This window comes from Nematocida parisii (assembly GCF_000250985.1).
Source record: "Nematocida parisii ERTm1 unplaced genomic scaffold supercont1.5, whole genome shotgun sequence".
Classification (NCBI taxonomy): domain Eukaryota; kingdom Fungi; phylum Microsporidia; genus Nematocida; species Nematocida parisii.
Genome location: NW_013524650.1, coordinates 17,391 through 34,406, shown reverse-complemented (window position 1 = coordinate 34,406; position 17,016 = coordinate 17,391). Strand labels below are relative to the sequence as shown.

The 17,016-nt window shown below is 31.1% G+C and overlaps 6 protein-coding genes across 6 annotated transcripts; 5 read left to right on the top strand and 1 right to left on the bottom strand.

Moving 5' to 3' along the window:
- Nucleotides 1-1,162: 1,162 nt before the first annotated feature.
- NEPG_01930 (uncharacterized protein) lies at nucleotides 1,163-3,450 on the top strand (the record flags this gene model as incomplete). The annotated part of the gene is made up of 1 exon (XM_013204304.1): nucleotides 1,163-3,450. One exon carries the CDS (start codon nucleotides 1,163-1,165, stop codon nucleotides 3,362-3,364), a length of 2,202 nt encoding a protein of 733 aa, XP_013059758.1. The 3' UTR covers nucleotides 3,365-3,450.
- Nucleotides 3,451-4,213: 763 nt separating this feature from the next.
- On the top strand, nucleotides 4,214-5,347 carry NEPG_01929 (uncharacterized protein; the record flags this gene model as incomplete). Its single annotated transcript, XM_013204303.1, has 1 exon — nucleotides 4,214-5,347. One exon carries the CDS (start codon nucleotides 4,214-4,216, stop codon nucleotides 5,252-5,254), a length of 1,041 nt encoding a protein of 346 aa, XP_013059757.1. The 3' UTR covers nucleotides 5,255-5,347.
- A 528-nt stretch (nucleotides 5,348-5,875) lies between these two features.
- NEPG_01928 (uncharacterized protein) lies at nucleotides 5,876-6,028 on the top strand (the record flags this gene model as incomplete). Its single annotated transcript, XM_013204302.1, has 1 exon — nucleotides 5,876-6,028. The coding sequence occupies one exon, from the start codon at nucleotides 5,876-5,878 to the stop codon at nucleotides 6,026-6,028; it is 153 nt and encodes a 50-aa protein (XP_013059756.1).
- Nucleotides 6,029-6,092: 64 nt separating this feature from the next.
- Nucleotides 6,093-8,943, top strand: NEPG_01927 (uncharacterized protein; the record flags this gene model as incomplete). The annotated part of the gene is made up of 1 exon (XM_013204301.1): nucleotides 6,093-8,943. One exon carries the CDS (start codon nucleotides 6,093-6,095, stop codon nucleotides 8,835-8,837), a length of 2,745 nt encoding a protein of 914 aa, XP_013059755.1. The 3' UTR covers nucleotides 8,838-8,943.
- A 427-nt stretch (nucleotides 8,944-9,370) lies between these two features.
- NEPG_01926 (uncharacterized protein) lies at nucleotides 9,371-11,127 on the bottom strand (the record flags this gene model as incomplete). The annotated part of the gene is made up of 1 exon (XM_013204300.1): nucleotides 9,371-11,127. The coding sequence occupies exon 1, from the start codon at nucleotides 11,093-11,095 to the stop codon at nucleotides 9,371-9,373; it is 1,725 nt and encodes a 574-aa protein (XP_013059754.1). The 5' UTR covers nucleotides 11,096-11,127.
- Nucleotides 11,128-12,027: 900 nt separating this feature from the next.
- NEPG_01925 (uncharacterized protein) lies at nucleotides 12,028-14,903 on the top strand (the record flags this gene model as incomplete). Its single annotated transcript, XM_013204299.1, has 1 exon — nucleotides 12,028-14,903. The coding sequence occupies one exon, from the start codon at nucleotides 12,028-12,030 to the stop codon at nucleotides 14,875-14,877; it is 2,850 nt and encodes a 949-aa protein (XP_013059753.1). The 3' UTR covers nucleotides 14,878-14,903.
- Nucleotides 14,904-17,016: the final 2,113 nt, after the last annotated feature.

The following is a 17,016-nucleotide window of genomic DNA, read 5'->3' as shown; positions in this document are numbered from 1 at the left end:
TTTTGCTTTTATTAAAAGCCATGCATAGTTTTATATTTAGGAATAGTCTACCGTGCATAGCTATAATATATACAAGTTTTATTCTGCATATAAGAACATTTGGCGTACTATATACCTATCAAAACTATGTTTATAGTGTGCAGCTCAAAACACCCATATAACCCGAATATGCTATAATACATTATAACTTAAAAACATCTGAAATTGCAAATAATATGGCATGAAAACTAGAGAGACTTTAAGAACTATTTAGTTTATTTTTATTTCTAGCAATTTTGGATTATAATATTTTTAATTACTTCTTATATACCAGAATTCATCACTAGCGATATACAACGAAAGGTGGGTACTCTACGCCATCATTTCTATATTTGAGCCGATTCAGGATACTGTATTTCTGTATGTATTCATTCACTTGCTATTTCCTCGTATTTATTCTTCCTTTCTCTATTTATACCATTATTAGCCTTTCTTTCTCGGTTAGACCTATATACTCTTTCTAATTATCCATATTTTAGTGTTTTTTCAGAATATCTTTGTTAATGTGTAATATACATGCATAAATATAACCCAGAATTTTATTTTTAGAAAAATAAAATCTACACTTTTCATTCTTTCCATGTACACCATATAAAATTAATATGACTAAATGTATGGATAGGCTTTTATTCAGCAATGCTGGGATTATGCATAATAAGTACATATATATTGTATAAATAGGCATATTCATATGTTTAAACACTTTGGCATATATAATAAGAACATATAAAATTTTCTTTTACATTGCTTAAGTATATTCTTGCTCTGTAAATAAAACTAAGCACCTTTTAAATTTTATTTCGGGTTTATTATATATCAAATGAAAAATTCTAGAAGAAAAGGCGTATAGAGTGAAATTCAATCTCTGCATATATTAGAAAACAGAGAAACAAGTTATATACAACAGCTAACGAAACAAATTAAAATAATAATAACTTATGTACTCATGTTTAAAGAAGAAATGTTTAAAGTTTATTAAAAACTGCATTTTAGGTTATACCAGAAGTACTTCAGCCACTTCCAGCTCTTTGCTAAATAATAATTTTAATTTTTTATATTGGTTATATCATTAGTCAACTAAGCCAATTTAAATATTAATAAATTTTAAATAAATTTTACCTTAATGAAAAAAGATCAGTGGTATGAAACTAGATACATGCCAATGAACTATAAATTACGAGCTACAGCAATAGCAATACTAATACTATTTATGGGATATTTAGAGGCGAGGCCGACTAGAATAGTAGAAGCACTCGCACAAGATATAGGAAGAACAAAAGAGCCGCCATTAATTAGGACACTTAAGATTTTAGGTATTGAAAGGCCAGATGTTAATTTAGAAGCTATTGAGCTAAGACCAAAGAACAATGGAGCTTTAAAAATTGTGAATAACATGCACAGATCCTTTAGCATTAATCTATCTAAATATCACAATATAGCTTCTAGAATTTTTGATTTTGAAGACTCTATTGTGTATGAGAATATAGAACTTATAGGAAGCGATGAAATTAATGAAAAAGATTCAAGTAGCCGAAAAGCACAGAAAGACATTTGCATGAAATTTATACGCGCATTTAGAAACTTAAAAGCCATTCGGGTATCTATAAAGAATATTTGGATAAAGAAAGAGGACCAATTACTTGGGATTTTCGCAGAACTTACTAATAATAGAATGAAATTTCGGGCTAATATTAAAAAAATAGTCTTTCATAATGTAAGCAATTGTTTAGCTATTCAGATATTAAAGCATTATGTTTTTGACATCCCAGTTGAACTAGTATTTTCTGGAAACAGATATATCACTTGGAATTTTTTATCAAATCTGCCAAAGCATGGGAAATATAAAAGAATAGAAATAGAGCAGATAGATGGAATTGAGAATTTAAGCAGAAATAAAATTAAAAAGCTAAGAGAAATAATTCCAGTGTTGAAAATTCAGACTCTCCCACCGGTTAGTAATGTAAACGAGATTCCCCCAGAGCTAGAGGGAATCTTTGAGGGCGTAATAGAGACAACAAATTCTAACACAGTGCGTAGATACAAAAATTTAGCTATAAATAGAGCTGCGCTTCTACAGGAGAATAAGATAATAGAACTGCTTGCATATAGTTCAGATGACTTCATTATAGATGGACAGAACAATTCGTATATAGGGCAGCAATCTAATACAGCAGCCGATCCTAGCTTTGATGCAGAAATGCAAGAGTTGCTAAAGGATAATCCATATACTTCTTTAAGAAGAGAAATGCACTTCAACCACACACGATCTGAATATGTGTATGAGGTAACCATTCGGTTTGAAACCCCAGTTAAATTAACAGTTGCATTCCTGAAGCAGATCTTCTATTGGTTTGAGAAGTATATTCCAATCTGCACAAAAATAACAATTAAAAATGTTACAATGACAAAAGCCCTGGGCGATGCCTTGGGCTCTGTAAAAATATATGTAATGTTTTTGCAGCATCTAAAATACGCAGCCATTGAAGAAATTAATGGCGAGAAGTTAAAGCTGGAGCTACGAAATGTAGACCTCTATCATAACGCATCCGGTTTAACAAAAACATCATATTCAAACCATGAGCTGAGCACAAAAGTATTTCCTGCTGAGCTATACATAAAAAATAATTTACATTGTAAAGAGCGAGGACCAAATAATACTCCCTCAACTATAAAAATGGTTTATCCTGGGGCGCAGAGCAATGATGCAGTTACGCTGTGCATGGTCTGCGGAATAAGCGCATTCATAAATGAGGAGTCTAAAGAAGTATGTAAAACCACTATAGACAACCTTTCCATTAAAGAAGTAGAAAACATTACATGGGAAGAATTCTGTTCTAAAGACAACAGACAGTATATTGAAAAGCATTTACATCTTGCATATTTTATGAATTCGGATATTACTATAACAAAAGAAAATCTTTTTTCGCATATTAAATGTTTCTTAACTAAACCAATTGTGATTCTCCCGGAGTGTATGCATACAATATGTGCAAAATGTTTTTCTAATTGGCATATGCACATGCAATCAACAGAATCATTGGTGCATGAGAGAAATAATTTAGTTACCATATCATGTCCAACCTGCCGGGGGGAAAACAGAATTGCTACATTCTTTCAATACCCAGTTAGGACCTTCAATGAAGCTGATACGCCCAAAGCACATATATATCAAAGTGAGTGCCTTCAATTTGGAAAGAAAAGTATTAGAAATTATGTCTTTTATGTGTGTGATGGATTTAAAAATGATGATTATTATAGAGAAGTAATCGGATATTTGATTAAAAAAGATGTGGTTATAAGAAGTCCTGTGGTCTCGTCTAGTTAAAATACTGCTTTTTGCACACTTAGTGTATCAAGCTAATTTAGCATATGCTATACTATGCATTACAGCATAGAAAATAAGACAGAAATGTGATTTTTCAGCGAAAAGGCAGTGCATAGCGCGCCCAGAAGCTGTGTATAGATTTCACAGAATGAAAAGCTTAAGCTTGATTCTATTTATAGCCTGAAATTTCGAGTTATTTGTATTATAAATTGGTATAAAGCCATTGATGCATATTATAGAATATAGAAGTAACAGGCAATAAATACACTAAAATATACTATTTTCATATATATTAAACAATACGAATCCAAAAAAAGATAAGTATAGCAGACAAACTTATTTCTAGTCTATTAGTATTTATTCGATGGTAGATGCTCTTTGTATATTATACTTTAATGGTATTTAGTCTTTTAAGTATTTTTGAATTTTTCTATTCTATGCAATATCAAAACCAATGGTTTATTCAAATATAGCCAGAAAATTATTCTTTACAGTTTGAAATAGTTGTGCATTACTTTATAAAAAGTAAAAATCCGGCTCTTATATGTAAATAATTCCTTTATAATATGCTTAGTATACAATATTCTAAGAGCATCTTAGCAGCACTGTCATTTATATAAGTTATTATTTTCGGGTTATTAGATTGGCAGCAAGTAGAAAAATCTTAGCACATATTCTTCTTTATTCTATAACCCAAAATTTATTTTAATATGAAAGATATCTACTAGTGTACATGTTTGTTTTATAAGTTCATATAATTTCATAATTCTTTCTAGAATACCAAGGATTTACTACTATGATCTATGCCTAAATACCAAAAAATAATTTATAAAGTTACAGAGACATTACATGAGAGAAAGCAAAGACATAAAAAAACCAAAAAAGTCAGAAAACACCGATGTAAGCACAGAAGATTCTCATTTAAACATGCCCCTTGATACTTTAAACAACAACGACTACAGCAGTACAGAAGAGCATGCAGCAACAGAAACAGATACTAGTCACCAAAGCATTCCAGGCACTGCTGTCAACACAGAAAGGGATAGATCGTCAGAAAAAGAAAAGCTGGCCAAAAAACAAAAGAGTATAAAGAGCGATGAGCCCACGGAAAATGCAGTGGATGGGAAGGAAGACAAGGATCTAGACACTGAGACGCCCGAAGGCAGGCTAAGAATGAGAAATGAAATGGCAAAAATAATTGGTGAACAAAAAATTAAGTGTGATAAATGTAATAGCGGATACATTGGAATAGGGCGGTCTGGCTATTTGAAGACAGGAGAGTACACATACGGATTTAAATGTAGAAAAAGCAGCTGTCGAAAACCAGTTGGGTTCTTTGTCTCTGTGCCAGACCAAAATAATCTGGACTGGAGTGTGTTTCCACCGAAGAACTCTATTCCCGGGCCACTTAAGCTATTTGAAAAGAATCCAAACTTAGATTCTTCTGCAGAAAAGACAGCAGAAAAAAAAGCTGCTCGCAGAAAGGAAGAAGCCCAGCCTCCAGCAATAAAAAAGCAGATGGTTGAGGAGTATTCTAGCTTTAACAACACTCCAATGGATGAGGAAGAAAACAAAGCCATATGTGACAGCGTCCTTTTGGAAACAAATGAAGACTTTCTTGATTATGAAAACACAGAAAAAGAGGATACATATGAAGAAATAAAATATCTGTTTAAGGCATTCCAAGAAGATCTTAAGCACAGTATAACTGAACTTAGAAATGAAATGATGCATGATCTTGTGGGTCTTCGAGATGAAATAAAGCACGAGATACAAAGAGTTTCTAACAATATTCAGCATAATGTTAAACAGCAAATAAGCGAGTATGGGCGCGAGTCTGCACAGCATATTAAAAAGCTGTGTGGTAAAGCATCTAAAAACACTCTATGAATTAGTAATGTTGTTTTAGAAAATAGTCCATAAAGTAGTAAAAAGGACAATTAATTAGCAATGCACTTAGGCCACCTGGCTATATGGGGGTATAATAATATGTTGTTTTTCATTATATAATATTTAACTAATAATTTGGCACTTATACATCAATATGCATTACAGAAATATATGCTGTTACCAAAGTGTAATTATTTAGTAAATTATCTATTGCATGCTGTGTAATAAGAGAAAATAAAATAATTTCTGTGCAAAATAGTGCCAACACATTGAAGATTTTTAAATACTAATAAATATTTAATTTATTATAATAGCAACTGTCGTATCCGAACAAATAAAAAAATACAGACAACTATCTTTGATCAAAAAATTTAAATACTTAGCCGTATGGCAGTGTGCTCCTCTATTTGATAATATTTTAGAGAAATAGTTAAATCTGGGGCTATTAGGTATTTTATGCAAATATATCTTTATAACTAGAAGGGTAGAAGACTCTCTTATATATAATTCTTGCTCTATTAAAAAAATTCTTTATTTTAAGCAAAATATAGCTTTTTGTCGTATCCGAACAAATTAGGATAAATTAATTTATTTTTTTTATACAGGTCAGATTAAAAAAACATGTCAGGAAGCATACCAATAAAGAAGCAATCAATTAATATTAATAACAAGCTTTGTCGTTCCAGGAACTTAGTGGAGTATTACACAGAAACTTCACAGTTACCACCCACGGGACACCACACTTTTTATAAAGAGGTGTGCATTTTTGTTTAATTTTTTACTTTTAGTTATTAGAAGAAATAAAAATAGTTTTATTTTTTTCCTGAAAAAAATTAATATGATCATACGTCTGTTACTCATACTATGCGCTGTTTATGCAAGAATGCCGTTGCACAAAATAAAAAAGGCGCAAGAGATTTTATTTAGAGATGATAACAGCATGACAATCAATCCTGATGGGCCATTAAATCTTCTAAGCGGATATATCTCGCACAAGGCTGGATACATGCACAATATGCGATTTTTTTCTCCTGAAATAGAAGCAAATTATAGCATGAAGAAAAGTGCAGAGTCCACAGAAAGTGTGCATGTATACACATATACTAGAAATCCAGAAAGCGATAAAGTATATAAAGATCTGTTTTCTAACAGAAAAAAGATCCAATATCTGTACAATTTTCATCTGGCAATGATTTACATGTTTCCATCAGAAAGCAACAGCCTTTCTATTGAATTATGTAAATCAGACTCGATTACTCGATTCTTAAGATTCCACAGTGACAAACTAGACAGTATGTATCTTCTTGCTTCGCTGCTGCTTCTCTCTGAGGGCGTGTATGTCCCCATTAAAATAGAAAAAAACATCCCAGGAGATGAGACAATTATTCTAAGAGGACAAGATCACATACCCCCATATATTAATCTAAACATGCGTTTATTAGGTATTTTACCCAATGAAAGAGGGCAGTTAATTTACCAGAAAGAAACAGAAGAAATTATAGAGTTTTTTAAAAAGATTAATACTCCCCAGTACATATATTTGTTAAAAGAATATGGCGAGCCAAGAACACAAAGTGAATTTACTTCTGGTGAATTTTTAAATAGTCCGAGATTCCTCATACAGTCTTATATTTTTGAGTATATAGATGAAATAGAGCAGTATAAGACATTAGTAAATTGTGTAATGGAATTGCTGGATTATATAAATTCGCATAGAAGAACTTCAAAAAATAGGAACAAACTGGCTATAACAGCGAGTAGAAGTTTATTTGTGAAAAAAGAAGTTTACAGCACTATGAAAAATCATATTATACCGTTTTGCGATCTTAAATCTGAAATGGAAAAAACGGCTGTTATTCCTTTTACAAACAACGCTATGGCGCTGGCATATACTCGGGTGCCAGAGTACTGCCAGAATGATAAAACAACTATAAAAGATGAGACACTTTATTATAACAATCATGTGGAAACTATGCTTTTAAATCTTTTTTGCTGTCTTACATATAACCCAGAAACTAAGATGTACACAAAAGAATGGATTAAAAGCGCGCCGGCTCCTTTAAGAGAGTTTTTTGATAAGCATTCATTGCCAACTGAGTGTGCAAGCCAGGAGATGCACAGGGACTGGTGCAAGGTTGTATCTGGCTTGTTTAATCCGAATATTGGCTATGCCCGAAACAGCAGAAATGAACTGCTAGGCGGGTTAGTAAACATTCTCTATGTTATATCCGAAATAACTGGCGGCAGCACTATCATAGACAATGCAATTAGGTACATAACAACCGTTCCAATGAGCACGGAAATAGAAACACATATACTTAATAATATATCAAATCATTTACAATTAATTTTTTCCTCTCTTACAAAGAGTCGAAAAGTCTACATATACATTCCCTCTTTAACCAAAAGGCCAAGAAAAAATGGGGTACTTGATATATTTGGAGATGTTATATTAAAATTTGTGTTTAACAACGAAAGAAGAAGTGTAATGTTAAATATTATGCCAGTGTTTTCTAAGTTTTCTTTAATAGCAGCAGAAAGTTGCATTTCAGTAGAAATATGCACTAAACTTCAGATGATTAAAGAGAAATATGAAAATGCAAATAACTACATTGGGCATATTATTCTGGAGTTTGCTAATGCAAATCTAGAGTATATTGAGGCCAAGAAAAAACCAAAGGAAGACGTTGTCTGCTATTCAATGCCAAATATAACCAAGTATACGCCTAATGAAATATTTGTATGGAGGCCAATAGATTCGCTAAGCTATAAATGTTTTTTGGTCAAAACTTTTTTAATAAGCGCCAGTAATATAGACATATCTATAAACAAACAATTTGCGCGATTTACTAAAAATATTATTGGAAGTGTATCTCTTGACAACCAAATAGAAAGAAAAAAGATTCTGTCTGGATGTGTGTACAATCCACAATATGTAACATTCTACCCCAATATTGAATATCATATAGAACATCTTCCAGATTTAGAGCTTGGTATTGTTGATATAAGAGAGAGATTTGCTGAGCTAATAAGTGGTAAGTATTTAGAATCTGACATGCAGGCCTCCTTTTACCATCTGCTGCTTCTTCCAATTTGTAATAGAGAAACATTCAATCTATTTGGAACACTAGAGTGTTTTAAGAGTATTTGTGTTACACTAGCTAAAAAATATACAACTGTGTATAAAAACAGCCCAAAGAAGAGCATTTTAATGCTGTATTGGACTCTATTTTTCATGAAGCAGTATCTAAATCCTATTAACCCACATGCATTAGACAATGTTTTTTTCGCATGGCTAACATATGCATGCAGTGAAACCAATTATAATTCAGAAATTATTGCTTGCATATATGGCATTTTAAATTATAAAAATGTCTCCATTGAGCTTACACACAGCCCTGCATATATAATGAATACCGATTTTAATCGGATTTTATCTGTTTTCCTGTCGGAGAAGAATACACTTTGCATAGCAAATAATCCAGAAAGCGAAGAAAAATATGAGATGATTTCAAACTATTTTAAGCAAAATACTGCCTCTTCACATAGTAGGGTTTTCTTTACCAATCCAGTTGTCATTTGAAGATAAAATATAAACTTTTGATGAATACACGGATTTCGGATTATTTATACATAACATGAAATTCTTAAGAAGCGAACTAGTTTTTTAACAGTTGGTTATTGGCTTAGCCACTAATACAGCGTAATAATACTATAAATAAACATGTTTATGCTATTCTCTTTAGATAACTTTAAAAATTATCATTTTATTTAGTATGCCGGTTTGCTATTATTATACTCTGATGATTGATATTCTAGCTATCTTAAATATTTAAAAATTAATTTATTCGTGTGTTTTAAATGTGATTTTATACTGCTATCTTGTATAATATACTATAATAATAATGCGCTACTATTCTTTAAATAAATATTTATTTTTAAAATAAAGTGTATACTGTTATTAATTGCAAATGTGAATAGGTTGTTTAAATATTTATATTCAAAAATAAAAATAGAAAATTGTTTAATATTTATACATTAGAAACACCTATACATTATTTTATGTAGGCATAAATAATATTTTATTTTTAATAAATCATGGATAGTTCACTTTTATTACTGTTTTATAAATGGAAAAATCTTTTTGATAGCTGAGCTACACGCATTGATAGCCTTTAAAAGCTTATTATCTGGTTTAGAAGAAACATTAATCAGCTCTTTGACCAAATTAATAGTATATGAATAATTACTTAGCCCCCTCTTTTCATCTGCCAGGGCTAAGTATTTATCTACATATTTTGCTATTTCCTGCACATGCTTTTCGTGTTTTTCTATATTAAGCCACGTAGTTTCAAATTCTTTGCACTCTTTTTCTAAAGGAAACAATGGATTGGCCTTATTACTTAATGCTTTGTAAGCATCTACATTCTTTTTTCCGCTTTTAAAGTCTAGCGTAATAAAATTTAGCATTTTCAGTGCCTCCTCTGCTAAATACTCTATGTTTGAAGAAATACGATTCATCTCATTAATGTCGTTTTTTAATACATCTACCTCAGCAATATCCATTTTTACTGTATAAATAAACTTGTGAATTAGATTGAAGCGTGCGCTTTTTCTGATCATAATCCTATTTGAATTATCATTGTCATATAAATACTTTTTAAATTCTATCAATCTATCAGGAGTTTGAACATTTGACACATTCTCTAGAAATTGAAACAGCTCTGGCATCTGCTGAATAAATAAATTGCTTGTAAACTTCCATGCTTCTTTAATTAGCTTTATTCTTAAATTAAATATATTACTGGTCGTATCATCTAAGGGCAATTTATAATTTATATCAGCAAGATCAAAATCTAGCCTTTTCTTATTAGAATTAAATATAGGATGCCCTGCTAGGAATAACTCTATCTGGTAAAATAAACTTCCAATAAAATTTAGTAATTTTATTTCAATCTGGTGTATTTTATCTTTAAGAGAATTAATCGTGCTAGAGTCTTTTTCTGGTGTAGAGAAATCAACTATATTGTGGCTGTATTGCTTTGAGCTAGTTTGGAGCATATCTCTAAAGTCAAAACTTTTGTACAATCCAGGCGATTTTATCAGTGTTACAAAGACATTCGCGAGTTCTGAATTACTTGGCACATCCTTTTTAAGCCCCTCTAGCTCTTGGCTCGAATTGTTTATTAATGAATTCTTTGCATTAAGCATATTTTTGAGGTTATCTTTTACGAATAGATAATACTCGCTAGCTCTAGGACTAAGAATAGGCAAATTCGAGAATTTATATTTCGGGTTGTTGTATAGTTTATTCACGCCTACAGAAGGATCATTGTTATTAGCTCTAAAAATGTCTAATAATTCATTAAAAATATTTTCCTTTATAACATCTTTATTTGCAATATATTCATAAATATTATGCTGTGGTTTTTGAATGCATCCTGCCCAGCTCTCTATATAGTTGTTTAAAGATTGTCCTGTGATTCTTTCAAAGTTCTGCCTGTATTCTTTTATAATAATAATAGATTCATGTTGCGGCTTGAATTCCACATTTTTGTTGCTATTGCATTTGTTTTTTCCAGATTTTTTTATTGAGTCATTCACTGTAGCGCACCCTCTTCTAATATTATTTTTTTCTTTAGTTATACTTGAGTTTATAGTATCCATAGAACTACTCAAGCCAGGTTCCATTTGGCCTTGATGCGCATTTGTATTATCCATTGACAGTGCACTACTAGCTTCTACAAATATAAATTTTATTTTGGCATACATTAATCCTAATATAATCGCTGCACATATTCTTCTCTTAATAAAATGCATTTTTTTCACACAAAATAGCATATATAAGCCTTAATATATACTTGCATTGTACCTCTTTATATAGATGTAATTTTAATTTACTCCATAATTATTTCTCTCCTTTATATAAGGGGAGAACTCATTTTGATTGGTATTATTCATCAGCCTATTGCTAGATGCCACTCATTAGTAAACTTTAAAGACCATTAAGTTCTTTTAATTCGTATATATAGATAAATTTGGTTGTTTATTTTGTTTCTATATGGTTAGTGTATTTCTAGAATTATTTAGTTCATGGAAGAATGCCTACACAGCATTCAAATAATATAAGCCTTTATTAAAAGATAGTTTAAGCTAAAGATATTTCAATTCTAAGAGTAGTTTATAAAAATAAAAAATTAATTCTCTAAAACGCACTAATAACAGGCCCAAGCATGTATTTTAAATACGCTAGTATAGGATGAATGTCTTCATAACCTGAATATCTGGAAATATAGAGAGAATTTTAGGACACTGCTTCTTAAATAATCTAAATTTAATCTATTTCTTCTTGATTATGCCATATTAAATTTGTGAGATTCACTTGTTAGTGCATGCTATGATAAAAAACTTATGTAAATACAAGTAGGGGCAGTGACACCACTGCAAAAGTAATATTGTGGTGCAGTTTATATGGAGGTAAATTAAATTATTTTTATCTCTAAATTATTTATATGAATGAAGCTCTGATATTTAAGGAGTATAGATAGAAAGTATTTAGAACAAACATAATTTAAATGTAATGCCAGTATTTTTAAATAATAAATTATGTTGCCAAGGGGCTATATATTAATAATTAGTTTAATAAAATTTTTATCTTGGTTTAATTTGTTGGCAACAAATTAATTATCTTTGTAGATCAACAAAAGTCCAATCCAAATATATATAACCCCCGAATAACCAGAATTATACAAATAATATTTTAATTTTAAAAAATGGAAAGGATGAATGCAAAGCGTAGGATTATTCATTTCACACAAGAAACTATACTAAAGAAAATATGGGCCATTATGGCGCTAATGACAATGACACACACTGTGTATGCATGGCTGTCAAGTAATGAAGAACAAGAAATACAAAAAATGAGATTTGGTGATTCAAACCAACTAATAATGCACCCAAAAGGAATATTTTCTTCATTTTGCAAATATGCAATGGAAAATAGTAAGTTTATGCACAACTTGAGAAATTATTCTTATGTAATAGAAAGATCCGAGAGCAATGAAAATGGCGGTAGAAATACAATACGCCGTGATCTTGACAACTATCTACAAGAATTTGCACAGCAGATGATTAATATGTTTCCATCAGAAGATGGAAAATTGTCTATTGACTCAAAAGGCTCAGATGCATTCATAAAGTTTATGGAAAACTATAAAGATAGTTCAGACAGCCTTTATGTCTTAGCTGCTCTATATCTTCTTTCTGAAAAAATAAATATTCCTATTGAAATAGTAGGTGATGAAAAAAGTGGAATGAATCTAACTCTAAAGAAAAAAAATAAAAACTCTCTGCATATTAGCTTAAGCATGACAATATACAAAAATACTAACGAGGGTGTTTACCAAAAACAAACCGAGAAAATTATAAATTTTTTTAAAAGCACTGCAGATCCTTCTTCCCATATAACGGTGCCAGCAAAATTCTCGATGCCTTCTACATACCAGGAGTTTCTAACGGGAGATTTTTTGTTCAATCCTAGATTCCTTATACAATCATACATATATAAGTATATAGACACAAAAGAAAAATACAGCCAGTTTATGATGGCAGTATACACTTTGTTGTGTGAGAACATGCCCAGTGAAAATCAGGCCCCAACCTCTGAGATAGAAAGGCATGCACAGCGAGTATGTGAAAGCCTTTTTATTAACGAAAGTTCAGATACAATGAAAAATAGTCTAGACTGCATTACCAATTTATGTGCAATTAAAGACATGGATGCCATTAAAAATTGGGCATTGGCATTTAAAGGGGATTCATTAAACCATTTGCATACCCGATTGCCAATATTCAATAGGAGTAGTGACGATTTTAATGAACATGCACTCCCACAATGCGGGTATGATAATTGTATAGAAGGATTTCTTCTAGGAATATTCCTTTGTTCTACCTTTGAACAAAAATCACAGAAGTACAAACTAGATCATCTGCCAAATCCATCTAAAGAATTAAAGGACTTTTTTTGCAAGTACAATGAACCAACAGCCACCACAGAAATTAGTATACATAAAGACTGGTGCAGGGTTGTAGCTGGACTGTCTGATGACTCAAATGTATTATATGACAAACTTTCTAGAAACAAGATTTCTCCTGGCTTGCTCAATATACTCTATATAATAAAAAAAATTGCAGGCGAAAATGACGAGCTAAATAGGGCAATTTTATGCCTAGAAGAAATCATCATAAAGGCCAAAGTCGAAGAGAGTGATTTAAAAAAAATACAAAACTGTATGCAAAATGTGTTTATGTCTCTTTCATATAGCAAAAATATAGAAGTTGTATGCGATTCAATCGCTTTAGCTCAGATTGGCATTAAAATCCAAAGAAGAACAGACATAACACCAGACAATGGGCACTCTTTTCTGGTTGTGTACAAAAAAGGCGAAGAAGATATGGCCTCCACAATTAAAATACAGCTAAGCAAAGAAAAATCAATGCCCATTATTAATTGGTTTGCTACAGAAGATCTAAATTTAAGGATTGGTTGTGCAAAGAGTCCATTTAAAAAGATGCAAATAAAGTATGCTGAGCCAGAAACCTACAGCGAGTATATTATAAAACAATACATAGATATTAGACTGTATCAAACCGTCTTGGGAATAGAAAAAATCAATGAATTTACCAAAAGGATTCAAACTACGCCAATGCCAAAGAGCAATAATATAGCCCAAAATCCAAATGCTTTACTGCTTTGGGGTACTCTGGAGAATATACGCTACAAGTCGTGTATTATTGAAATGTTTTTAATCCACACGAGTCCAAACAAGTTAGATACAAAAAATCGCATGGTTCAGTTTACTAAAAACCTTATTGGAAGTGTTTCTCTTAAGGATCTGAGGACAAAACAGCAAATTCTAAAAGGTTTTGAATTTAATGAGAACTATAAAGAGTACTATACGCAGTATAGCAAACAGGCATCAGAGATATTTAAGTCCTATAGAACTCTTAAGGGCACACAAATATTACTTGAATCTCTATTATCTGTAAATGCTTCTCCTGTCGCTATTATTAGCTCATTCCAGGCACTAACAAATGGACTGCAGGGAAGTAATTGTGGGTTGAATTTCTTTGGATCGGATTATGTATGTAAGAATCTAGTCAAAAAATTATCTGAGCTTGAAAATGACAATGATATAAAAACAAATATGGAAGTTATTCTAAAATCAATTAAAAAATGTGAGACCACATTAAGCAAATACATGCCAGAAGATATTTTTATGGCCTGGTTTATTCACATCGGAAAGTGGGAGGTATATCATAAAAAATCAATCATCAAACCTATCTATGATAGCATAGATTTCAAAAAGGTGGATATAAAAAATGTTAAATCTATTTTAGAAATTAAAATTTCTACTTTAAGCTATCCTACTATGCGTTCTATCGTGGAAAAAGCAGATAAATTATTGGATGACAACAAAACAATGCTAGTAGAAAATGCAAACATAGATGACAAAAAGTACAGTCTTTTAAAGGAAATCCTGCAAAAATTACTTATTAATCCATTAGACACAGCAAAAGAAACAACAAGGGCGCTGCCCGTGGCTAGTTTAGTAACAGGATAACTATTTTTAAAGAAGATAGCTCAGTGAACAATTAATAAACATTAATTTAAAACATGTTTATAATTATCTTTTTCGGGTACGCATATATATTATACAACATATTGCATAGTGCATGTTTGATATTTCAGAGCTAATTGGATAGGTTGTGTTCTAAAACTAACATAAGTATAGTAGCACATATATAATCTGATTGTTTGGACGAACCTGGCAGCATAAATTGCATCAAGATTTATTGTTGGCACAGCATGTTAAAATAAATTAAACTAATATCACAGTTTATAAATACGTGCTAAGAATTCAATAAAGGCCAAATTAACAATGGCCACTTCAAAGAAATAAACTATTTCTATTTATACATTTAATTCGGGATACTTGGGTTATATTGTGATATTATAATCATAAATACGCCTTGAAACCCCATAACAATTAATATACAAAAGACTTTTTAGAAAACGTAAAGAATAAATTATTTTAAATACTTTTATTTTATATAGAATATGCTATATAGATAATTATGAGAAAGCGGATAGCATACAACTAGTTTATCTGAATAGAATATTTTATAATTAAGAAGAAAAGATATCAAATTATTCTACCTCGATAAATTAAATGTACTATATACTCTGCTCAAATTATAATTAACTAAGAAATATTCCAAATTTTTTGAATAATATAGGCACTAGCTGCAGAAGTTGCGAAGGAAAATTTTCTAAAAAGTACTTGGCCAAATATTGCATAGAAAACAAATATCTACTTTGCCGGTCCCTTAGTCAATCCTATATGCTCAACCGCGAAATTAGTTATTTTTCTTATATAGTCTACGTATTCTTCTATATCAAGTTTTTTATGATATAACTCGCCAATGTCCTTTTCTAATGGGTATAGTTTAAAGTTAGTTGCATTTGTCAACGAAATATAGCTTTGTATATCTTTTAATCTGCCTTTGAAACTTATTGCAATCAAATTTAGCAGTTTTAGAACTTCTTTAATTAAATCATTAATCGCAGAAGACGCCCAGTTAACATTATCAAAATTTGTGTTTGTATTGTTGACGCTATTGATTATTCTTTTTATTTCGTTTGTGGTGACACCACCATTCGGACGGGAGCCCCCAACGGCGATCCGTCTGCGCGCCAGCTCGCGCGGTGATCCCGCCAAAGCAAAGGCCGGGATCTCTGAATCAGTATATCAACTTCCGACTATTTAACCGGAGCTCTTCCCTCAATTTAGGGGGAGACTCAGGGAAGCATCAACGGCTTAACTTTAGCGCCAGGCCTAACACACCTGCGCCCGAGACTCCGTGTCCGCGCAGGCTTGGGCCGCTTCCTAAAGACAATAAAGAGCTCTCCCCTTTCACTCTCTTCTCTCTCTTGGCTACGTAGCAGGGCGGCGGTGGCGTTACTCCTCGTGGGTACGTCAATTAACTACAGTATATTATTATAATACAGCAGTATTTCTCTAAATTCTAATGGATTGAAAGTATCATATATTCTAAATTTAATTTGATATGTCTCTGATAATCAGTTTATGTTTTGTGATTTATACTGTTTATGTTGATTTCTTCTGTTGTATTGTGTATTGTATTTTAGTGTATTTAAGTATAAATTGTTTGTTCTTTATGTTCTGTAAATAAATATTTTACTTTTAAAATAAAGTGTATAGTATACTAGTAATAACATGAATGGATTTATTTACAAGCAGTTTATATTTAAAAATAAAATAGAAAAAGAAAAGAAGAAAAAAGAAGAGAAAAGAAGAAAAAGTGATAATGGAGTATATAAATGTAGAATATCACAAGTAAAGGCAAGGAAACACACAGAATAAGAAAAGAAGGTGTGATATGACAAAGCACTTATTTGCAGTCAGAATATAATTATATTTAAAGATTTCATGTTCTATACTAATAATAAGAGTAATTCAATTCATGTAAATTTTATTTTATGCAGAATATATATACCGCAGGGATAATTTAAGAGAGTAAATTAGTTGTTTTTTTACAAAGCATTAAAATAATAGAACAGGATTATTATCAAGTTAATTCTATTTTAAAGTATATGTTGCCAATGGGCTATATATTAATAATTAGTTTAATAAAATATTATCTTGGTTTTAATTTGTTGGCAACAGTATAAAAGAAAA